Source organism: Oryzias latipes, chromosome 21 (assembly GCF_053564925.1).
Source record: "Oryzias latipes strain Hd-rR chromosome 21, Olatipes_Hd-rR_3.1".
Taxonomy (NCBI): domain Eukaryota; kingdom Metazoa; phylum Chordata; class Actinopteri; order Beloniformes; family Adrianichthyidae; genus Oryzias; species Oryzias latipes.
The window spans coordinates 12,889,777-12,914,591 of NC_136257.1; the positions used below are offsets into that span (position 1 = coordinate 12,889,777).

At 38.8% G+C, this 24,815-nt stretch overlaps 1 protein-coding gene across 2 annotated transcripts; it reads left to right on the forward strand.

Annotated features, from left to right (window-relative positions):
* Nucleotides 1–138: 138 nt before the first annotated feature.
* Nucleotides 139–24,815, forward strand: mphosph8 (M-phase phosphoprotein 8). Of its 2 annotated transcripts, XM_011489438.4 has the most exons (14): nt 139–482; nt 2,629–2,790; nt 3,496–4,500; nt 4,586–4,682; nt 7,041–7,289; nt 7,441–7,563; nt 9,290–9,378; nt 21,035–21,175; nt 21,328–21,414; nt 21,597–21,751; nt 21,830–21,981; nt 22,527–22,651; nt 22,822–22,905; nt 23,995–24,815. In XM_011489438.4, exons 1-14 carry the CDS (start codon nt 381–383, stop codon nt 24,034–24,036), a joined length of 2,613 nt encoding a protein of 870 aa, XP_011487740.1. In that variant the 5' UTR covers nt 139–380; the 3' UTR covers nt 24,037–24,815. The 2 variants fall into 2 exon arrangements, with proteins under 2 accessions (XP_011487740.1, XP_011487739.1); XM_011489437.4 differs by lacking the exons at nt 21,035–21,175; nt 21,328–21,414; nt 21,597–21,751; ... (2 more) ...; nt 22,822–22,905; nt 23,995–24,815 and adding exons at nt 11,897–14,222; nt 14,484–18,596.

Below are 24,815 nucleotides of genomic sequence, written 5' to 3' on the forward strand. Positions count from 1 at the left end.
TAATTCTGGTTTAATATGAGAAATATTTACAGATTACACCAAATAATGTCAGTTGTACTTTTTTTTTTTCATGCTGTGTTTTCTTAGCTTGTTTGACATCAAAAATTCCTAAACGTAACACAAAACATGTTAGCTAGCATAAAAGTAAGGAGGTAAATTGAAAAGGACAAAGCTGAGTGATCTGAGATTCAGCATTTGAACGCAGCATCAGGAGGATGGGCGGTAGCTCCTTCGCTTGGGTACCGCCCACTGAAGAGCTGCAGAGAGCAGAGCACACAGTGCCGCCAGGTGCGGTGTCTTTTTACCTCTCAACATTGCGGCCCGTTGAGTGTCGACTACGAAAAACCGTTAAAAATTGAAACTTTTAAAGCTCAGCAGCCATGGCGGCTGAAACCAACAAAGTCGAGCCTGCAGACAGCGAACAAGATGAAGAAGAAGATGTATACGAAGTGGAAAGGATCATAGACATGCGAGTGGAAGAGGTAAAGCTAGCGGCTAAATAGCTGTCCAGCTAGCTTAAAGCTAATGGCGGAATTTTTATCCCCCCGTCCTTCTTGCTGCACAAATTCTACTACGACGCTTGCACAGTCGGATGGGTTCTCATAGTTGATCTAACTGAAGTCTTAATTATTTCCCCGCATTTTTAGTGACCGCTTCAAGGCTTCTCCTCCCTTGCTTCTCTGCATAACTTCTTCCATAATGTCCGCTCGATTTCCCCCCTGCTGGGGACAAGGGCGGACTCAGCACTGTATATACCCACGCAGGGATTCATAGTAGTTAGTTAATTTTATTATATAATTAAAGACATTTAAGAATAGTAGTTCCACCGCGCGCGGGACCACTGATGCGGTTAGCAACGTCAATGCTTTGATTCAAAAATAATCTGTTAGCATGTTAGCATCTCGGCTTTGTCATTAACCCACGATACGTTTTTTTTCTAACTTTTTAATATACCAAATCGTTATTCCACATGCATTTTAATGCCTCAGATGGAATGGGATAATTTGTTATTTCACAGTGAACTTTTTATGCGCTCAGTTTAAACGGTTCTTTTGCAGGAGCATCGCCTGATAGTTGAAGCTTGTTTCTCCAAAATCACTGTTATTTCACACTAACGATGTTCAAAGATTGAGCAGTTATACATAATTCTTTAAAGTTTCTTCAGTCTAAACGAAGCACTACTTTTAATGGAGATCTCGCTTTTTCTGAACAGTAGATGACAAAGTCAGACATTAGGCCAGCACATTTGCTTCTTATCACTAAATGTTTGTCAAATATAGTCTTTCATCCTAAACCATCCAATATATTAAATTCTGCTTTCTTTCCACTGTGCTATGACAAAATACACAATAAGCAAACAAACTCAAAAGTAGCTGAAAGTGAATCATTTTTATGGCCATAATATTTGAGAATCTTACGCAATAGTAATAGTTGATTTAGCTAGCTGAACATTGACTTTTGTGTCTGGATAATTCGATCTCAGGGATGTTCTAGAAGAAGTTATATAAATCGGAAGATTCCACTAGAATGAATTAAATATGAAGCAGAAATAGAATATTTTTGCTGTATTCATGTTTCTTAACTGTTCATTGGTTGTTTCCCCTCATCATAACATTCATTCACTCTGCTTGATGAGAGTTTGGTTTATTGGTTTATTTCAAGCAATAAAAACAAAAGATTATGCAGAGATAAATCAATCCTAATTAAGATAGTAACTGTACTTATTGTTTCTTGTACAATTAGATAACATTAGATAACGAGTATTTTCATTAAGTAATTTCTTTAAAAAATGTCTTAATAATGTCTTGATCTATTGTATAGGTGTTCCCAGTGGTCTTTTAATTATAATTGTCTTTTCTTTTAACCTGAGTTGTGTACTAGAACATAGTTTTTGCAGAGCAGGAGTAGTTCATTAGAAATGCTCTCTATGTGCACTCCTGCTTGCTTACAGTCCCTCGCATTCCCAACATAATATTAACGCTGCAACAAAAATGGTGAGCAATATTGGAGCTGTCCAGCCGTACAGTTTAGATCCATATTCCAACTCAGACAAGGAAAACAAAGGCGTACATGGATCTATTTGTCCACAAGTGGATTCATCCAAATGGAGCGGAGCAGGGAGCTGGTGGCGTGCTGATTGTGGTTTCTACGTCACAGCTACAAGCTTTTTCAAAAGCTTTTTTTTTTTCGTCTGTTCCTTATTCACAGCAATTTAAATAAAGAAAATACTCAGAAATAACATTTTAAGTTTGATTTTCCTTATATATGTCCTCCATCAGAAAATGGTACAAGAATATGTTAAAAACGACAAAAGTACTGTTCCCATCAGAGTGGGTCTTAAAGTACTAAGAAAGATTTTTTTTTTTATGCTGCAGTTATTGGGAAAAAAACATATTGAAAGAGTAATGCGCTGCTTATTATATTACAGCAAAAGTCCCCAATACTTAGTTTTTATGAACTTTTACGAAGTTTTCAATTGTCGCAAATAGCAGGTATTAGAATGAAAGCATGATCATTTTAGATATAGCGGTGGTGTTTTTTAGAGGTTCTTTGTGGGCAGAGGGTCACCACTTGCTTTGTTTGTAGGGACGTTCTTGGTAGTCATCTCATGATTTTGTTTGTATCCAGGGCGAAGTGCTTTATAGAGTTCGTTGGAAGAATTACTGCTCTGACGACGACACCTGGGAACCTGAGGCTCACCTGGAAGATTGTCGGGAGGTCCTCCTGACTTTCAAGAAGCATTTAACTGAAGCTAAAGCCAAGAAGGAATCAGAGGCGAAGAAGAGTGTGGTAAGTCAGGCTGACTAATTACTTCGATGGAAACAAATGCAGTTTTAACTAGAAGAGTAAGTTTTTATTACAGACTCAAGTTCCAAATGTCAACGGCATTAAAAATAATAAAAAAAATAAAAATACATACAGAAACTCCAAGTTTGGGGACCTAATTAGAAAATTACAACCTTTATATTTAAACGTTGCATTTTTGTGTTCATTTATTAAACTCTCAGCAAAACCAGACATAAGTGTCTCCTCAAAGAATAAATCGCAAATTCATTAATTCACCATTTGGGCAAGAATAATTCAGCCAAAGAACTTTAATTTATGTTGTTTCTCCTTTTTATTTACGGCTGTTACACACAATTTATGACAAGGAGGCTAACAAAGAGGTTAGTTATCTCAAAGTAGTTAACAAAGTGCATCCAGTTTCTCCTGGGAACAATGCAAAAAGTGTCTCTTTGCAGTTCTTTAACACTGTTGCTAAGCAAACATCCAGTTTGCACAGCCTTTATTGGGTCCTCAAAAACTTTAGTCATACATCCCAATTCAGTACGCAGAGGAATTATCTTCAAGGTTCATACAACAGTAGTGGTATATTTTATGGAGGCAGCTTTAGTACTGAATATAAAGCGGCTGGAACAGCTCTGGACTTTGTGTTGAATTAGAGGAAATGACTAGAGATCGAACTATTTTGACACTGTCCCACTGTCTGAACAGAAACCACTGCCGCCAAAAAGCGACTTGTTTGATGCAGACTCCGAGAGTGAGAGTGACAAAGACCGTCCCACTGAGGCGCCCATCAAGAAGAAGAAGAAAAAGAAGAAGGTTCAAGATGAGGAGGACGAAGAAAACCTGCTAAAGGAGAAAAAGAAGAAGAAAAAAGACAAACGTAGAGAGGAACTTAAACCCCTTCCAGCACCAGACACAGACGATGAAGAGGAGAGCGTGCCGACCCCTTCCTCTTTAACTAAAGAGAAAAAGACTGTTTTAAAGAAGCGTTTTGCAGACTCTGACGATGAGGAGGAGTCTCTTCCCTTAAAAAAGCACAGGAAGGACAAAGAAAGGGGCGAAGGAAAGCAAAAGAAGGAGAAATTAGAGGAAGGCAAGAAAAAGAAGGGAAAGAAGGAAAGAAAAATTGAAACATCTGAAGATGAAATCACTGCTCCATTAGCAGACGATCTTAGTGAAGGTCCTTCAGAATCCCAACTAGAGGACCCAGCGTCAACAAAAGTATTAGAAAAGGCCGCTGCAGAGGAGAAGTCCAAACAAAAGAAGGGTAAGTGGGAAGTTAAGCTACAAGGAATCAAAGACTTTGTTCAAGATAGGAAGACTAAAAAGCCAGATAGCACCCAGAAAGAAGGCAGCCTCCAAAAATTAAAAAATCTCACTACTAAAAACAAAGAGGATAATGCACCACAATCAGACTCCAGCGATGGCCTCACCATTCATAAAAAGTCCAAAAGCAAAGGGAGTGAGAGCTCCTCCGTGCAGCAAAAAGTCCCTTCTTCCTCAACGTCCTCCTCATCGTCGTCGTCCTCGGTCACCGCTGCAGCTACCCCCAAGCCTAAAGAGGAGGAAATGAGCAAAGAGGACATGTTGGGGCAGAAGGATGCCAGTGGCTCAACTAACTTGTTTGAAAAGTTCCTGTTAAACTGTGAGGCAAAGGACCGGGCCCCCCGCAGGCCGCCGCCCACTACAGAGAAGACCAGCAAACCCACAAAGGTACAGCTTTTCTCTATGCCTTTCATTCATTTAAAAACATGCTTATGGTTTCTTCAAACAATGTTTTTGTCTTTTTATATCCTAGTTAATAGGAAGAATTGAGAAGATTCCCAAAGTAGCCAAAGAGCCTTTTTCTCAGAAACCAGACCCTGAGAAGCTGGAAAGGACCAAGCAGTCAGAGGGTATGTCTGAAATACATGCATTCTGAAAACGTCTGCTGTGGCATAAGGCTAAAAACGTGAGGACTTTTTAGTGTCAGATGTAGCTTGGTTTTTTAAAAAGGAGATTACCTTTTTTTAGGGGTGTACTAGGGCTGCAGCTATCGATTCTATTTGTAATCGATTAATCTAGCACTTAATCGATCGATTAATCGAGTAATCGGATAAAACGATTTGTGTGTGTTTTTGAACAACCAAAACAAATCTTGCATAACAAAAATGATGTGGTTGTAAAATGAACAACCATTTGATTTTAAAGATCCGCTCTGATGCAAATGTTACTTTGGTGGTTTTAAGTTGGTCTTGAGAAGTGGCGGAGCTAAAACATTTTGTATGGGGGGGGGGGGGGGGGGGGGGCAGAAGACTTTGAAAGGGTGGCACAACACCAAAATGGAAGGCCATTAAAACTAAAAGAATCAGAAAAACATACGATCATTATCATTGTTTATGTTTTGTGTAAAAATAACGCTTTTGTTATTTTTGCAATGCTTAAAAAAGCCTCGCAGTCCGCCGAAAGGCGAGCTACCGCCTGTCCCAGCCCCTGCCTCTCGGCGCCCCCTCCGCGGCCCACGCTGGTCGCCGCGGAGGGGGCGCGGAGCAGCTGACGCCGCCCCTCGCTCGCTGCCGGCGGCACGCGCGGGTCCCGCGCCTAAGGCGTCGGGGTCCAGCGGTCGCGCAGATGTCTTCTGTTCAGATGCTGAATCATGGAAGATGTGCTGTTGTCGTATGCCAGCTCTATTTTGCAGTAGAGACACTGCACCTTGTTCTCTTCCTTAAGTGTGTAATGATCCCACACTTAAGACAACTTCTGCCGTTTATTTATAGATCTATTCTCCGCCATCGCGCCAACTAAATTCAAACGGTCCGTGTGACACAATCAAATCCCTGCGCCGTGCGTATAGTGCGCGTCATAGGAATTTAACGAGGCTTCAAGGCAGAGTTTTTGCCTCGAGGAATTTTTGTAATCGAGTAACTCGAGGAATTGTTTCAGCCTTAGGGTGTACCATGACAATACGTCAAATCTTATTTTGAAAATCTGTTGATCCTTCTCACTCTGCCTCAGTTTTTTTTTTTACCCAAGGCTTTAAAAGACATTGCAAGAGTAAAAAAATAAAATACTAAATTTATATAAGTACTCAAACAGGTTTTCGTGCATATTTGTTATGTCGTAATCCTGACACTTATTAAAGGTGACTGAGGTGTAAATAATATGTTCATGTTAAAAGCTATACAGTTAGATTTGCAATATTGTTAGGTTCATTTTTTTTTTCTTTTTCAAATTTCCATCTGGAATACCAATTTTGTTTGGTAATCAAAAAAAATTTATGCAAGATTTAATCAAGCTGTAGTGGTTAGCCATCTAGCCTCAGAGTAAGAAAGTCCTGGTTCATATCTCGATTGGGACCTTTCTGTGTGAAGTTTGCATGTTATTCCTGCATGCATCGTCCAAAAACGCGTTCTGTTAATTAGTTGATGATTCCAAATCGTCCCTCAGGTGTGAATGTGGTTGGTTGTCTTTGTTTGATGGACCAGTAAGGTGTGCAGAGTGAACCCCACCTTCACCCATCAGTAGCTAGGATAGGCTCCAGCAACCCTGTCACCCCCAACGGGTGTATAGTGGATTTAGAGTGTTAAAGATTTGTCCTGGATTGATTCGATTCACGATCCCTCGATTTGATTCGATTTTGAATTTAAACTGTGTACACATTTGTATAAAAATGCAACAGTAATCTATTTCTGTTTTGAAGATATTCATATTAATCTGATGCAATTCACACACTGTAAAACATTTAAAGCAGAAACTCCAACAAAAATGTGCAGATCTTTAGGTTCTGCAAAAAGGCAGCAGCACAAACACTGCTGTGAAGGGAGCAGCACAAAGATTTTAGCTCATTTCACGCTCTGGGAAGCGAACCCAGCCAACTGAGCTATCCAGCCGCCACCTGAACAGAATGTGTTTAGTCGGCTAAATTTACATACATCTTTGATCTCGATCAGCTCTTTGTTTTCAGTCTATAATCCTGGACTTATTTGTCTATAACAGTTTAAACTTGGAGAGTTCAAACAAGAGAGAAAAGTGTGAAAATGTTCATACCTGGCTGAGAAAAGTGGACAAATGGTCTAGTGAGGAGTTTGGCAGCTTTAAAACATCTAGAATCCTTCTCCATGGATTTCATCTATCATGCTTTTTTGTAGAACGTAACCGCTGCGATAAACGAGGGAACTGTAGTTTTTTATGCTTCAATACAACCCAGCAAATGTTAAAAACTAGAAAGACCTTTACTGAGAATTAAGTGCCTCTCTGGTTTGCTCTACCTCTAGTTTCAAGACCTGGGCAAAGTCATGGCTTCAACCTCGACAGCGATGAGCGGGATGAAGAACTTACTGGCAAATCACGGGCTGGGGATGATGCCCGGGAGCGGAAAGATAGGTCAGAGGAACCACAACGTCCAGCCTGGGAGAAGAGAGCCCCATCTGATGACAGAAGAAAGAGGACAGAGGACAGCGAGCCCAGACTCTTTATAGCATGTGATGAAACTCAAGACCCAGCAGAAGGCACAGACAAAACGGGTATTTTAATATCTTACAAATGTCTCTTTGTCGATTCCCATCTAATGCAGCTTTAGCTTTGGAACTTCCTATCTTTGTTTCAGAAACAACAAAGGCTTGTTGTAAGAGAAGCGTCTAATTAATGACTGTTCTACATCTTTTCTTGTTGCAGACAAAAGTCAAGCCACTTTGAGTCTAGGAATGGATCTGAACCTGGACTGGATGACTCTGGATGACTTCCAGAAGCATTTGAATGGAGAAGATGAGATCTTATCAGGTCCACCATTATCACCAAGTGAGTGTTTGCTAGTTCTGCACTAACAATCACAATCATGTGGTACGATCCAGAACATTCTAGAGCAGTGGTCCCCAACCAATGTTCTCACTATCACAGTTGTGGACAGATTTGTGAATGGTGTTTCAGAGAAATGGTTATGTTTTGTCTGTAGAAAATGTTTCAGATCTTCGAGTTCATCCCATTACAAATGGAAACAAAAACCAAAGTGTTGCATTTTTTGGTTTTGTTAACTGTAATAAACATGAATCCACCATTTAAGCACTTTCGTAACATCCTCGTAACATTAGACAGTCAGTTACTGAGTATTATACATTATTCTGTTAAAGGATGAGTCAAATGTGGTGGAAAATCCAGTCGTTTTCGAAAAATAAAACTTCCTTTAGAGTCTGATTAGAAATGAAAGGGGGAAACAATGTAGGTCGTGTTCTTTCTCTGTGACCCGGTACCAAGTGTCCCATTGGCCGGTAGCGGTGTGGAGCCCGGGAGTTGTGGACCACCTCTCTAGAGTATGCACGATCAATGATCATTGTGCCTTAACTCACATCCAACTGTTAGCATAAATACCTACTAGATCAGTGTTTTTCAACCAGTGTGCCGTGGGAGATGGTCAAGTGCGCCGTGGAGAAATTGCCCTCATGAACTGATCTAAAAATATTTTCCATCTCCAGGAAATCAGCTCTTTGTTCATCCAAACAGGCCCTGATAAAACACTGAGGAATTAGGAATATAAAAGATCTTAAAATTACTTTTTCTTTGTGTTTATTTAATTCTATTAAAGACATTTTGATAAGAATCACGGTACCGCGATTTAGCTGCAGCTATAACTGTGTAAGGAAAAGTCCCGCCCCTTTAACTGTCTCCGCCAATCATTCTTGAAGGCTTAATCACATGTCATCAGTCTGACCAATCGGAAGTGGTTAAAGTCTTCACTTCCTTGTTCTTAATTCTGCTGATAAAGTCGCTCAGTTCTAACAAAAAAAACCAGCTGAGCTCGTCTTTAGCTGGTGGTTCATCTCTTAGAAAAAAACAGCCGCAACTTCCTGCTTTTTCTGCTACAATTATCACAAAAATCCACGTGAGATTGCGCGGGGGGGGTGGGGGGCTGTCGATCTATACAGACCATGAATTTCTGCTTTTTTTTTTTTCTTTGGATGCTGGTGTGCCGCAGGATTTTTGTCAGGGTTAAAGTGTGCCGTGGCTCAAAAAAGGTTGAAAAACACTGTACTAGATTACTCATTACTAGTAGATTACTCATAATGATTTTATTAGAATGAAAATGTTTTGCAGGTGGGTGGCCTGGTCTCTTTAGTTTCTTCTTTGAAACGTTAAGTTGGGTGGAGTAAACTACAGTCAATGTAGTGGTCCCACTTCAGGCTTCAGTGTTGCCATGACGACAAATTTGATTGGTCCACATACCTGTGATTTTACCCTAAATGTCAAGATCCTTCACCCGTGTTGTTTTTCAATCAAACTTAGAGGGTTTAAGCCACCCATGTTTTAAAAACTACAGCCTTTATGTAAAATAATAAAAATGAATCTCCCCTTTGTCTTTATTCTGTGTGAGAAACCCAGACACGGCAGTTGAGTGCTCTTCCATATGGAATGTTGTTGCCTTTGTTCTGTGTACATGAACCTCCACTAAAAATAGGAGTCTGAAACTCAGTTTTAAAGTTCTAAAACTTTTAGATTTGAACATAACTCCGCTTTACTTCGCCCTTGTCAGGTGAGTTGCGAGATGCTGTGAAAAGTGGCGACTACATGGCTGTCAAGTTGGCGCTAAATTCCAAAGAAGACTACAATCTTGAGCAAGAGGTACGTGCCCTCTTTTTTTCCCCTGTCAGTTGTTATGGTAACGAACAAATTTCCCATGTGTGGGATCAATAAAGTATTGATTAAAGTACTGATTCTGATTGAAACGTTTGGAAGAAGTTATTGTATTTGTAATTGTGTCTAATATGAACTTTCCCACGTGGCCTATTTAATTTTGTAATTTTATTTCATCAACAACAACTTAAAGCTTTCGGATCTCCCAAGTCTGAGCTCACAAATGCACATTTTTTCAGCTTGCACCTTGGTTGCCCCCTTTGTGTATTTGTCTGAGTGACTTCTGTGTAACATGCAAGAACGTTTATTTATTTATGACCAAGGTGAGTTGGGCTGTTGTAGTCCACATGATGGAAATAAAAATATGAATTTAAAGGCTTGAACATTTCAAAAACAACCATATTAGTTTAAAAAAATGTAAACCTTTTTTTATGGAACATTAGATGTGCGTTAAGCTTTTATTAGATGTAAATTAAAAATAACTGGTGAGACAGAACTCTCTCTGGAAAGCAGATACTGTTTTCAACTGCTTAGAAATCGTCAAGATCCACATCCACAGATTTGTATGTTTATGATCTTCAAACATGATGAGACCTCAAGATGTTTGTCACACCTTCAAAGGACATTTGTCTACCCAACAAACGAAGGTAAGTGTTTTCCTCTGGTTTTATACATTTACTTTTTCATTTGAAAAGAAATGTTTCAACATTTTAGCATATATACTGTAGGCTAAAATATCTCCATCATGTTCTTCTTTAACTAGATGATTTTTTTTTACCTTTAATGAAGGAAATATAATATGTAATAAATATGTAAAAGCAAAAAAAGAATGACCTTTTAGATTCCTTAGCTTAGATTTGCTTTTTATTATATAGTTGGGATTTAATGTTGGGTTAGGGTAGCCATGTTCGGCGTCTTTGTGGAGCTTTCCAATCTAAATAAACCCAAGCCATTCCTAATATCATCCATGTCTACAATAATGTAGCAACAAGGCTGGTAACCCTTTGAAACTTGAGATGTCTCCAGCTCTTTAACCGCTGAGAAAAACGGCTTTTCATATTGGCTTTGCACCGAGTAACATTTTACAAAAGTGTTGGAGAATAACGCAAAGCCACTTTTCTCCGTGTCAGAAAAGCGTGTCAGCGCTGATTTACATTATTTGCTTAAACACTTTACCACTGTAAAGTGTTGCTGTTCCTCACTTCAGTAACCGCTGGAGTTAAGTTAAATGCGGAAACAATTGAAAAGTTGCAGTAATCAAAAAAATGTCACTGGAGATTAAGCTCTGGTGTTAAAGGGTCAAAGCTCAGCTCCTCCCACGCGTGAATTTGCACCTGGAGTACTATGTTTATAAACACACATATTTGGACAAATATGTAGAAGTAATTTTGACACACACAAAAACAGGCGGTGAATGCAAATTTGACACGGGAATCACGTTTGGTGTGAATATATTTGTAAGACAGCAGCTGCAAGTGCCTCAAGTTAATGAAAACTCATTTTGGTTTTAAATACTCAAGGTTTTCATTATTGCACTTTGACTCAGATGATGGCTAAATGTTATTTTCAAATGTTAGCTAGGAAAATTAAAGAGTTTTAAAAATTGAAATTTTTTTGTTTATGCTATCATACTGAAATTTGTTTTTTAATGAGATTTGTCATTGTTTTTTATGTTGCATGTAGGTGCTGCTTCTGATATTTTAACTCTAAAAAAGAATCATGAATGCAAAATGTTATACTTTATACCATCAGATTATGAAATTAATATATTTTATCTTTATTTTCAGTAAATTTGCCAACACAGGAATCCAACAACGGAGGTTTTCAGACAAGATGAGCCCTGTAAAGCAGGTACATGGCGCATACAATTTTAGAATCTGTATCATACGTTATTTCTGCGGGAGGCTTAGGAAGATTCAAATTTAAATATGCAAACATGGAACACTGTTTTAAGTGTTTTACTTTATGCTGGATTTTAAAGTTTTTGTCACATGAAAGACATGTTTATCAATTTATATATACATTTTATTAATATTATGTAAAAACACATATTTGTATATCGAAGCCCATGCGTGTAGGTGGTGCTCATGATGGTTGTTTCATGTATTCTATCTCATCCATCATCCAATGACTATTTGGTCAGAGAATCATATGTTAAAACTCTGCTTGATCCAATAAAGCCATCAATCGCTCTTGAATGGGTCACATGTGGTTTTTGTATGGAGTTTTTGAAGGTGTTCTTTTTTTTTTAAAGCAGACATTGGGTTAAAGGAAGATCTGTAGTCATGACTTTGACCCTTAGATTGAATGAACCTGGGTTGTAGAGGGGCATTGCCAAGGTGCTAAACAGGTTTTAAAACCTAACTAAAAATGTGCAAATACACAAAACAATTAGCTTAAAAGAACCAAAAGTAAAAACATATATAATAGACTATAGATTTTATCCCCCCTGAAGTCCAGGGTTTGGGTTTAGAAATGAGTCTTACATATACTTGTTTTTTTACAGGATTGTGCTATTGGTGGGAGGAAGGCTTTTGAAGGAGAGAGGAGCTCGACTGAAGAGCAAGGCTCAAGTGACATTCTGACGTTTACCTCTAAGCTTCATTGTCCAAGAAAAGAAGATGCCGCTTCAGAAGCTAAAGATAATGTCTCACAAGATATAGATGTCCCACAAAACGATTACAGTATGCCAGGTTGCTCTGAGCAATTAACATTAAAGAGCAATGAAAAACCCCCAACTGGAAGCAATGAAACTCAAGTAAAACACAAAGCAAAGGATTTATCCAGCACACATGAAAGCCAAGGAGAAAACAATCAGAAAGCTGTAGAAGATAAATCTTTGGATGTAACAAAAGGTGTTTTATTAGCCAATAAATGTTTGACCAAAGATGACAAAGAGATTACAAGAAAAGAAGATGATGGACGAGAAGACATGACACACAAAGAAATTTCTCCTGGTGTAAACGGTGAATTAGATGAAGAAACAGAAGATGTAATTAAAGATAAATCATGTGGCACAGACCAGGCATTTTCTCAATCAAGCAAAGAAGGAATTCAAAAACCATCACTTCGTCCAAGAAAAATCTTGCAAAATCAACAGCCAACACGAACAAGTCTAAGGACACGCAAAAAAGTTATTTATACAAAGCCTTGCAAAGCAAAAAAAGAAAAATGCAGATCGTGGAAAAAACATGTTTGCCTGTATTGCAAAATGGCTTTTAAACAACTTGCAAAGCATTTAGAACAGAAACATTCAGAAGAAACAGATGTTTCCAATGCATTACGCTTGCCCAAGGGTTCCAAAGTCAGACAAAAACTGCTTGATCAAATTCGGAATAACGGAAATTTCGAGCATAACCAACTTCTCAAAGACGATAAAGACGAAATTGTGCCCAAGATGCAATCAGAGAAACCTATATCATCAGTGCCTGACTTTCTACCTTGCCAGTTTTGTTTTGCATTTTATCGCAAAACCGATTTATGGCGCCATGAACGGTCTTGTAAGGTTCCAAAAGGAGATCAAAGTCGTTCTGAAAATTCAAAAACAACCAATGGAAAATCATTTGCTGCAGGACTGCTTCCAGTGGCAGAGTTCTTAACTGAAACATGCAGAGAAATTATTAATGTCATGCACCAAGACGAAATCTCAACACATATTAGAACCGATCCTCTTATTTGTAAATATGGCCATGCATTGTCACTAAAATATGCCAATGACAAGTCTCAGTTTTCTTATATTGCACAAAAGATGAGAGAATTAGGTAGGTTTGTGCTTGCTGTAAACGAACTTGATAAGAGAGTCAAGTATTTGCATGAAGTATGTCTACCATCTAAGTTTGAATTGGCTGTTGAAGGGGTCAAAAAGATTGGTGGGTTTGACCCCATTTCCAGTAAGTTCAAAACCATTTCCCTTGTCACGAAGATTGGCTACTCTTTAAAACGAGCTGCAGAAATCGCTTTTGGAGAAAGTCGAATGGCTGAAGACAGCAAAACTGAAAATGAAGTGAAGACATTCATACAGCTTCTTGATACAAAATGGAACGAGTCTTTTTCTCGCAAAGTACTTACACAGTCGATGAAACAAGATGTTAAGAAAGTGGAAATTGATAAATCAACTGTTACAGAAGATTTGGTGAGACTCCACAAATTTATTACTGCAGAACAGGATTCAGCAACCAAGGAGCTGAAAGAAAGTCCCAGCATGTCAACTTGGAAAAAACTCTGTGAAGCCACTTTAGCAGATGTGTGTCTCTTCAACAGAGGAAGGGTTGGAAACATTGGAAGACTCCTCCTTCGGACATATGCTCAGAGAAAGACCAAAGGAACATTTATGCCCTCTGCAGATCAAGTAAGAAAAATCACAGTACTGGAGCAGGCACTTGGTTCCACTTTAACAAGACTTGAACTTGAAGGTCAATATGGAAGGAACATGTTGGTTTTGCTAACGGACAGGATGGCTTCGTCACTTGATTTGCTTGTTGAGAATAGAGATCAAGCGGGTGTGTCAAAAACAAACCCGTACCTGTTTGCTAGGACCGAGGGTCCATCCTTCATTAGAGGATTAGATTGTTTCAGAAGGTCTGCCATGGAGTGTGACGTTAAAAACCCCGAAGCACTACTTTCATCTTCATTAAGAGACCAAGTTGCTACCTGCTGGCAGCTTATGAGCCTGAGGCAGAGCGAATTAGATGACATTTCAAAGATTGTGGGAAGGAGCGGCCAAGAATGCCACATGCTTTCACAAAGTATATCCCAGCTAGAGGAACTGAGTAAGCAACTTCTGAAAATGGATCGAACACGACCATCAAGCCAAGCAAATACTACAAAAGAGGGTAAATACATCTTTGATCATTTGGGTCTTTTTACTTTGGTGTATAATCCTCAATTTGGATATATAACAGTCTCTCCCAGATTAGATGAGACCTGAGAAGACTTTGGAAAAGCCTTAGTTTGTATCTGTTGAATATACTACATCCTGTTTCAAACTTGTTGAAAAATGTATTTATCAATTTGTGGAACGTATTCATTCATAGTTGGCTAACGTTTTTATATCATGTTGGGGCTAACGATTGTTTATATTTTTGTATGTTTAGGCACTGGACGGAAACCTCTAAAAAGAAGACCTTGGAGTGAGAAGGAACAGGCTGCTGTAAAACATTACTTGAGTGAATTTATCTCAAGTATGAAAGTTCCAGGCAAAAAAGAATGCAATGCTTGCATAGCTGCTGAACCAGATCTTGAAGAAAGGTCTTGGACTGATGTCAAAAACTACATACACAACACTCTACAAACGCTACGAAGGAGGAATAACCAACGAAAGCCTGACAAGACGGAAGACGTTTCTAACCCAAAGAGTCCAAAAGCTACCGTCCAAAACACCAACACAGTTACAGAGGAAACAAGCATCTTTACTATGACAACAGTAAATCCAGACCAACTGAGTGAAAGTCCAAACTGTATGGCAGTCACATTGCCTAATTTAAGAGAGTCACTACCATTTTCCCAAGACATAACCTCATGTTATTCATCCATGTGTTGCACCAACACTGACATGCTGTATACAAGTCAGCCATTGATGTCAAGCTTCACACCGCTGAATTCTACTGATAATCAAGTGGTCCCTACATTTACCCCACACAACACCGCTGATTCCCTAATGTCTGTTTACACACCAGAGAATGGTGGAAGTCTGTCAATGTCTTCTTTATACACACAGAACACATCATGTTTATTACCCCCTGCTTTGTATACCCCACATGACATTACACATTCAACAATGATTCCTTCTTTTACCACATTTAATCACCCAAGTACTTCAATGGTTCCTACATACACAGACCTAAATGCTTCAAGTCTATCAATGGCCATCAATAGCTTCTCAACTCTAAGTGACAGAAGTACTCCAGTTTTGTCTTCATTTACATCTCTAAACCATTCAAATACCCCAACGTACCCCACAAACCTACAAAAGATACAAACGGTTGCACAGATTGTTCCTTCAATTCATCCCCCTTGTGCTTCTGACAAAACACAGGTGGTCCAAGAAAACAAACATATGTGCTCCACTGAAAGACAAGTCAACCCAAATGTCAAGGCTCAAAAGAGGAGCAAAAGGTTGTGGAACGAGGAGGAACAAGCAGCTGTGAAGCGTCAACTTGGAGACTTTAGTAAACTTGTAAAAGTTCCAGGAAAGAAGGATTGTGATGCCTGTTTAGCTGCTGAACCTGCCCTGAGCACCAGAACTTGGAGGGAGGTGAAATATTTTGTACATAACTCAATTCAGTCATTGAAAAGGAGAGGTCTTGACGTTGCATCTAAACCAAGTACACCACAAGAACCAGAGACTCAGACACCTACAGACTGGGATGGCCCTGTATATCTCTCCCTGTAAACATTTAAGTGAAAATGAACAGAGCCATACTGGAAAACCATTATAGGATATTTGCAAAGATTCAAAAAGCCTGTGGCTTTAGAGGTTCATGTAAAACACATTTGTATTGATGCAAAGTCACCCTTGGATTCTCAGTTGATGCTGGTCTTAGATAGTTTGAACATTATTTTCAGACAGCTATGCTGTCCTCTAAATATACTCAATTTGAAGTATTCCAACTTGAAGTCATTTTTGTACCCTATTATTTATAGTATTAATATAGGCTATACTATTAAAGTTGTGACATGTTTTGTTCTTTAGCTTTTGCTCAAAGCAATTTTACATACAAAAGTATTGGATACTTTGAATTCATTTGACCATTTCAACCTTACTCCGTAAAGGTATATACCGTGTTTTCACGACAATAGGGCGCACTAGGTTATAGTGTAGTCTCAGTTATGGGTTATTTTTTGTTATTCTGCACACCAGGTTTTAAGGCGTGGGCACGTTAACACATACCAGTAAAACATGCATGCTAGTGTGTGTTTTAAAAAAAAAAGGCGGCGTGAGAAAAACTGAGTTGGTTCTGATTTATTTATTATTTTTTCATTCATCAATTAGCATCCAAAAATTCATCAAAGTCCTCATCTTCTGTATCTGAAATGAACAGCCGGGCTAAATTTCTATCAAACACGCCAGGTTCCCTTCCATCATTGTCAGAGTCCGTCTCGTTGCCGAGCGGCTCCTCATGAATGATGCCGGCATTTCAGCACTTCGAAAGCAGTGTAAGCAGACACGTTAGCCCAAGCTTCTACAATCCATTCACAAATTGTGGCGTAACACACCCGGCGCTGCCTCCCACAACAATAAAAGCTGTGCCCCGTTGTGCGTACCGCGATGCTCCCGTTTTTCTCTACAGTGTGACTCACTGGGATGTTGAAATTCAGCGGCGTCTCGTCCACGCTTGGTGGTGTTTTTCGGCAATCTTTTTACTGCAGTATGAGCGGAGATGAACAGCTTTTCATTGGAATCTGCTGGAAGTCGCTGCTGCACCATATTTCTCGTTGGATGAAAAGATGACGGCATTTCATAAAGTGAAAGTAAAAAGCTTCCTCTATAAGCGTTACTGCCCTCAGTTGAATGGTGACTGCAGAGACGCTTCTCCAAGCTGTTCACCGATCATCCATCGCTCGAGTCGCCTTTTTTCCGCGGAAACTCAATTGCGTCTTCTTGACTTGTCGGAGTTCGTTTTCCAGCTTCCTCCACTTGTGAACCATGGATTCATTCATCTTGAATTCTCTCGCAGCTGCTCGATTCCCATGTTCCTCCGCGTAGCTGATAGCTTGTAGTTTAAACTGTTACACTTCCCGTTCTCGTGCCGTCTTCTCCTACGTCCCACAACAATGCGCACCGCCTCATAGGGCGCCCTCTACATTTTGGAGAAAATGTAAGACTTTTAAGTGTGTCTTATGGTCGTGAAAATACAGTAATCAAATTATAAATGTGAATCTAACCACATGTTGGCTAAGATATCTGGTCATGTTATTAAGTCTGCTTTCACAGTTGTGAATAGTTTGAAGAGCCCCATTCAATTTGAACTTGGCATTTCTTAGACTTTCAAACAGAAACCTTACATCTGTTTGGCGCAACTTTTTCCCTCTTGTATCAAAACTGAACTCACTTTAAACCTGTATAGTATCTACAATCACAACTTTTCCTTCTCTGTGACTTACTGTAGCATTTATGTACTTTAATGACAAAAAAATCTACCAGCAAACCTTTTCATGTAATCCCTGTATTGTGAAATGACTGGTGTTGTATAATTTCCAAACACTAAGCCCAAGTAGCCTGTTATACTTTTGATTTTGCCAGTGACTTGTTTGTCTTGCAGGCTACAGTGTTAATGAACTAATTTACTTTCTTTCAGAAGTTGAGAAATCTATTAGTTTAAAATGGTTTTATTTTATTTTTCAATATAGATCCAGTTTCTCATTTTACTTGTCCATTTTTCTATTACAAATCTTCTTGTAAACACTACTGAGTATCTGGATCACCTCAGTTTATTGGATTTGTTTTGTGTACCAAGGGGTATATTTTATGCGTTTTGATTTTATTTATACATCAATAATACTTATTTATAAAGTATTGCCTTATAAGTATTACCATTGTATTGCCAAAAGTATTTTCTCATCTGCCTTACCACATATATGAGCTTTAATTGCATCATATTTGTTACCCATTGGATTTTATGATGTTGACCTTCACTTAAAATCATCTGAGGGCTTTCCACAGGTAGATGTGTTTTAATGACAATGTTTGACAATGGGAGTGGATGTTGCTCAAATTACCTGGCCCTCCCTCTTCACTCTCATTTATCCCAAAGGTGTTAAACCAGAGGAGTTTTCAAAGGTGGTAGAAATGAACAAGTTACAGTTATTGATTTCTTAACCTGTATTCAAGATGCAGACTGTTGACTCTATTGTAGCAAATGGGCAGATTTGGTTCAACAGCATTTATTCTTTTTAGTTCTTTATCAATGGCTAAGGTTTTCCATTTTTTACCATGAAGTATTATTGGTCTTTCAAGTTTCAAAATTCTTTTTGCCAGGTTTTGTTTTATACTGGATGTTTAGTAAGACCTGTAGAGAATCTTGACTGTTGCTCAGTAGGAGGTTGTTGAGCCATGTAGTTTTCTTAAGCATATACAGGAAAGAAAAATCTCTTCAAAATCACTTTTCTCTTAAACTGAATTAGCTGACCAGAGTTTATCCTGCCATCCTAAAAATTTGTGTTGGATTTTCGCAACATACCCTCATATAAAAGTTCTTTGAATCTGACTCAGCTCCATTTCTTCAATGACAGAGTGCTTTTTGATTTCTTTTCAAGTTTTTTTGTTTTTGATGAAATGGCTACATGTTAAGGGTGTAACGATTCATCTTAACAATTTATTCATTTAAATTGTGGTCGTCGAAACAATTCATGGTCGATATTGATTCATTTTGTTTGATCCAATTCACTGACCTAAAATGGATCCAGGACATCTTTAGCCAAAACTTCAACCAGTGTGACTCAGAGATGAATACCTGGATACTGAACGGTGCAGGTGAAGTTTTCCAGATTCCTTGTGTTTCTTACAAGATAATCAAGTGTAAATTTAAAATGTGTACAGACAAGTAAACAAGAATCAATGTCAATTCATTCATATTTTAGTTGCACATTAAAGTAATCCAAAAGAAACATTAGAAAATTCACCACACCATGTGGTCATGTCTTTGCAAAATTCAATGTGTTTCCACGCATTGGACAGTAAAGCTGCATTCACAGTGGCTGGATCGACTCGCATTAAAGCAGCCACTGTCAATGAAAACTTGATGCAAACAAGCATAAACCCGACTTTTGTGCTTCCATGTCCAGGAGGGTATGTGATCGTGCTTTGCTCCGCAATTTTTTAAGGCTGTTCATGGGCTCTGTGTGTAATTGCGTGCTGAATGTTCAACTGGTTGAACTTAACCGCAGGAACGCGGCACTGTGACCATTGGGGACTCGGGTTTGATGGTGTTTGTAGTGTCCTTTTCAAAACACGGAAGTACTGACTTTTGTAAACGTGGTCACCAAGGAGAAATTAATAATTGCGTTTTGTGCCCTGACAGATGTCTCGATGAAAATAAGAAAAATATAAGATTTAGGAGGTCCGGGCAGACTGCCTCCCCATTCCACAGCGGCTCTCTGTCTGCCGGCCAGCCATCCACCCATGGTGGCCTGTGTAGCAAACAAACTCCACCACCTGGCATAGCAAGCTCCGCCGCCGGGGCTTTGCATAGCGACAGCAATCACTCCTGCCCCATGGGGTGACCTGTCCAGGGTGTGTCCTGCGGCCCCAGCAGGTTAAGAAAATGGAAGGAAGTTCAGGACGAGAACACTCAGTACCTAATTGGTTCACACCAAAATCATCCCGTGACGCCGCAGGACCTCCAATCACATCTGTATATTGACTTAACATTGAAACTTGCCCCTGACGCGCAAATCATGTCCAATGTGAATGCAGGATAATGGTAATCATTTGATCATTTGATCACCATTATCATTTTGATCATTTTTTGCTGCCATCACGTGTGTGTTGTCTGCTGGGATGGCGCTTGATCGTTTTTACGTTATAGTGAAGTAAATCTTCCGTGCCTCAATCCAAATAGTATTTTTTAGTATTGATATAATCGATTTATTTCATTAACAACTTGCCTCAGACTGATCGATCTGGTTGGATCATAAGAATATAAATCAATTAAGTCAATCCATTGTTGGACCCCTAATACATATGGCTGAATTGCAATTGTTTCCTTATCTTGCAAAGTTCATCCTTTTTTTTTTTCTACATATCTTTTTCTATTATGTTAGCACACTTTGTTGCTTGTTTTGTTGAAAATCTGTTGCCTTCAATAAATGCATATTTTCAAGTATTGTAGGGAACCTAAAACCTTTGCTTGTACAATAAATTACTTCTTTGAAAATGATTTTCTTTTCAGAAAGCATGCACTTCAGACATCCTTACAATAGAAATATGAGCACATGTATTTTTCCTGTAACAATACTTTCTGTGATATCTTTGAAAGTAAAAATTGTTTTTATAAAAAGGTAACGATAATGAGTAATAATCATATTTCTCTTACATGAATTGTGGAGGGAAAGGCAGACATGTCATTTCAGAACGACATTTTTTTATTGTGAGCACCATACAGGAGAAGCTTTAAAGTAAATTTAGCAAAACCTTAAAAAAAAACTCCCTAAATACCCTAAATAATTAGTCCTTCCTGTGTGTAAAACCAACCAAGACATTTTTGTCGAGACTGAATTAAAAGTGAATGAGTTATGTACAAAAATAAATGAAAGGTTTTAAAGTTAGGGTTATTCACAGGAAATTTCAAAACCCCATTTTTTCTATGTTTATTTCATGTTCAATTATGTTTTAAGGTTTAGTTATAGGGATCAGTTTTCATTGCTTTTCTAAAGCTGAGATGCTCCAGTTTTTAAAGAAAATCTTATTTTTTTTGCCTGTGTATTGTCGGATATAATGCTGGAAATTGACACGGAATGAAAGTCTTCTGTTACTAAGGGTTTCAGCCTAAAGGTTAACTCACAGAACTGACTTATTTTGATAAAAGTATACCATAGAATCTTTTAACGGACTCCGTCTGACTTCCAAACCTGAAGCTTTTAATGAAGTTCTAAATATTAGTCCCTGTTTTTTGTTCAGTTCTACAGTTGTCTTTCTTTATTACAGGACGTCAGTGGCATGTCGCTGTGCATGCTGGCAGCAGCAGGGGGGCAAGACGACATCCTCAGGTTGTTAATCAAAAAGGGGGTGCGGGTGAACGCCAGGCAGAAGAACGGGACCACGGCGCTGATGCATGCGGCTGAAAAGGTCTGGCCCTTTCTACTCCAGAGGACTTCAATGTCTGCAGCTATAATGGTTTCAGCATTGTTGCAGCAGAATACCTTTACATAAAATCTGTTTTGACATTTTGCATGAAGTACAGAAATGTTTATTATTGCTTTTTGTCCCTCTAATAACAGAATTTCTTGACAACTGTTGCGATCCTCCTGGAGGCAGGCTCCTATGTCAATGCTCAGACGCTGGGAGGAGAAACAGCACTGATGAAGGTAAATATTTACTCAGGTAATTTCCTTCATAAACTTAACCACAAAATAAAATTTTCTACTTTAAGTCCTTTCTTTTAGAGAGATTACAAAAATCCAGACCAAAAAGCTGTCCTACCATTTTTGTTTTTTCAATTTCATAAACTATAGCTTAGATTGATGTAACTATGTCATCTTTTTTTCAGGCATGCAAACGAGGTAACACTGACATAGTGCGCCTCCTACTGGAGTATGGAGCTGACTGCAACATCCAGTCTAAACACAAGAACACAGCCTTGTATTTTGCCAAAGTGAGCAACAACCTGGTGGTGTTTGACCTTGTAAAGGAGCATATCAATGTGTAAGTGGAATCCCTAAAGATCAGCTGTATATTTTTCCAAATGTGGTTAAAAAAACTGCATGTCCTTCCACGTCTTAGGCTTTCCAGTGTTGCAGAGGAAACCATCCGAGGATACTTTGAATCCCGCCTGGTGCTGCTGGAGCCTGTCTTTCCAATAGCCTGTCACAGGCTTTGTGAGGGACCAGACTTTTCCCTGGAGTTTGGCTTCAAGGCGCAACCACAGCCAGAAAGTAAAACACAGTGATGAAAATTGTGTTTCTTGTGGTACTTCTCTGATTATGGAGGACATGTTTAAAGAAAATTTAGCTTAAAATTGAATTTCTGAGTATTTCTTTATTTAAATGGAAAAAAATAACAAAGAGATGGCGTTTGGAAATACAGCTCCCTGCTCCGCCTCATTCTGATGCATCCACTTTTAGACAAATAGATACATTAACATCTTTGTTTTTCTGGTTTGAGCTAGAATCTGGATCTAAACTGTACGGCTGGATAGCTCTAATATGTGAGTGGCTGTAAGCTAGCAGGGGTGTCAGGAAGGGGGGGCAAACTGTCAAATAATCATCCTGTACAGACAACGAATGCCTGCTGTGTCTGCATTCGATTATTGATTAGAGCAAACTATTTACTGATGAGAACACTAAAGTAAATGTCCATTTGCAAAGTCCAAAGTGACTTTAAACCTAGTCCTGTTTTGTTTCCACGGATGTAAAACAGTTACAAGGCCTCTGTCTTTGCTCGTTTCCCACAATGCCTCTCTCCCTCACTGGTGTTCCAGGTTCCGGTATCCTTCTCTTCATCTTCCATGCCAACTTCCTAAATGAGATCACAGCCAGGCTGTGTGGACCGTGCAGCGTCCACGCCGTGGTGCTCAATGACAAGTTCCAGCTGCCCATTTTCCTGGTTAGTTCACTCCTCACTTTGCTTTTAAAAAGAAGAAAAATCCGGAATGATTAGACGTAACTATTCCAGCTACACGTCCTCAAGTGTTGCAATTTACGTATGTCATTTTATGCATTTATGTCAATGAATAACAATAACATGTGGGGGGGGGTCTTTTTTTTTTTTTAAAGGATAGTCACTTTATTTACTCATTCAGCCCAGTTCCAGGAATCAACAAACTCTTCATCCGTCTCGCAGAAGCACCAACAGCCAAGGTGACTTTACCACAAACACACTTCTAAGTGAACTGCTGAACCCACAATGCTCTTCCTGGTCATGAGCAGGTGGTCTCTAGTGATGGAAGTATCAGTCAAAATATAGATACCTGTTCATCACCAATTTTGGTATTGACAACTCTATTGAAGTATTGATTATTAATTATTAAATGAGGAAATAAGATTCCATGTGTCACTTCAATATCTTTTTGAATATTAGGTAAATTACTCCAGTGTTTTGTGCTGAAACACCCCTCAGCCCTCAGCATATTGAACTGCTCTATCAGTCACATGACCAGAGGAGCTGGAAGTTGTGCATGTTACCCTTAGCAACAGCACAGCAAGCCATGAGTAGGGGAGTTTATAAAAGAACGGTTTTGTATTTTTACCTTGCACATTAAAGATGTTACCTGGTCAGTTTTTGATGGTATTTGTTACTTAAAAATAACAAATAATATGCTTGAGAAAATAAAAACTCACCAATAAGAAGTTACATAACTACATAACCATTTTTAAAAGACCACTGGAAATGCCTTTACGGTAGATCAAAAGATGAACGGAGTGGGACTTTAAACTCTAAAAGAAATCAAAATGAAATGTACTGTTTGGGTTATTTGACATTTGTATTTAACCCTGGAGAACACACAGGGTCAAACTTGTTTTTGTTTTTTGTGTACATTTTATAAATGTCTTTTTTTTATGTTTAATTGTTATTTTCTTGGCTCCTGTTAATGCTTCCCAAATGAACAAACAAGAACCAAATTTGTTTAATAAACTTTAAAAGCCCTGAAGAAAATTGTTGTTAGGTTCTCCAGGCTTTAAAGAAAATGTTTATAATTCTGTTTGTAAAAGCGGAAAAAACAACCTTCTCAATTTTTAATTATCATAAAAAGTGAAAGGAAAACATCTTTTGCACTCAAATAAGTAATACTAGTGGTTCAAATGGTCCAAACGCATCACATCAAGTTTGCAACTTAACTGCAGTTTAGCTGTTTCAAGGCTTTCGGATGTCCAATGATTGAAAGGAAATAGTGGAAAAACCTGTATTCTTTCCTGTTATAAATGTTTCTCCAAAACTCCGCCCTTCAGGTCAAGCTCCTCATCTGTGCATACCGAGTCCAGCTGCAGTGACGGTCCTTCAGAGCCTGTCCAGCACCACTGGACTCCAACCCAAAGCCCGGCTCCACCACACAAATCCAAGCATCCTGCAGGTCGATGGGTCCTCGGCCCGGCCTCCGCTCGGGCTGCCTTCACTACAAACGGGTGGAAGGGGGCTGCCAGGATATTCCTCAAGTAACTCGGAAGACTGAAGCCCTCCTTTGTCGTGCCTTCCTTCAAGCTCCGCCTCCAGGGTCAAAAAGACTTGTTCTACGTTGTGCGTTTATTTCACACTTTCTCACTTCAGTATCTGTACAGATTCTGTTTTACTCATTTCAAGTTGGACCTTTTAACCAGGAACTAATCAATTAATAGACTATGGTTTTCACATTATTTACAACTGGAGTTTGATCACCTCCACATTTATTTATCTCCTATTAACATAGCAGTGTGAGGTTATTTTTGAAAGAGGCTTTAGTCAGAACAGAAGTTACTCTTTATACTGTTTAGTTTGGCGGGGTATCTGGTCTGTATATATTCACATACTATATATAAATGTAAACATAAATGGTTGCAGTGTGTCATGTGATGACTTCATGAAAAGTGTGGCTTTTTTGCAGCTCTAGAATACAGGTTAAATTATTTTTGTGCAGTAAGAATCTCAGATGTCGGTTCCCCTATCTGGTACTAAAATATTTTAGACTGCCCTGCTATGAAATTTTACCCATTTTTACATGGAAATGCTTAGTCTGTTAAGAAATGTAAACATTTTTAGACACTGTACCAATATAAAGACTTCCCATAAAACTTTA

Coding starts and splice junctions, on each gene's coding strand:
- mphosph8 (XM_011489437.4), top strand. CDS start 381: ATGGCGGCTGAAACCAACAAAGTCGAGCCTGCAGACAGCGAACAAGAT. Junction 7,290..7,440: donor AGAAGGCACAGACAAAACGG/GTATTTTAATAT, acceptor TTCTTGTTGCAG/ACAAAAGTCAAGCCACTTTG. Junction 14,223..14,483: donor AGCAAATACTACAAAAGAGG/GTAAATACATCT, acceptor TTGTATGTTTAG/GCACTGGACGGAAACCTCTA.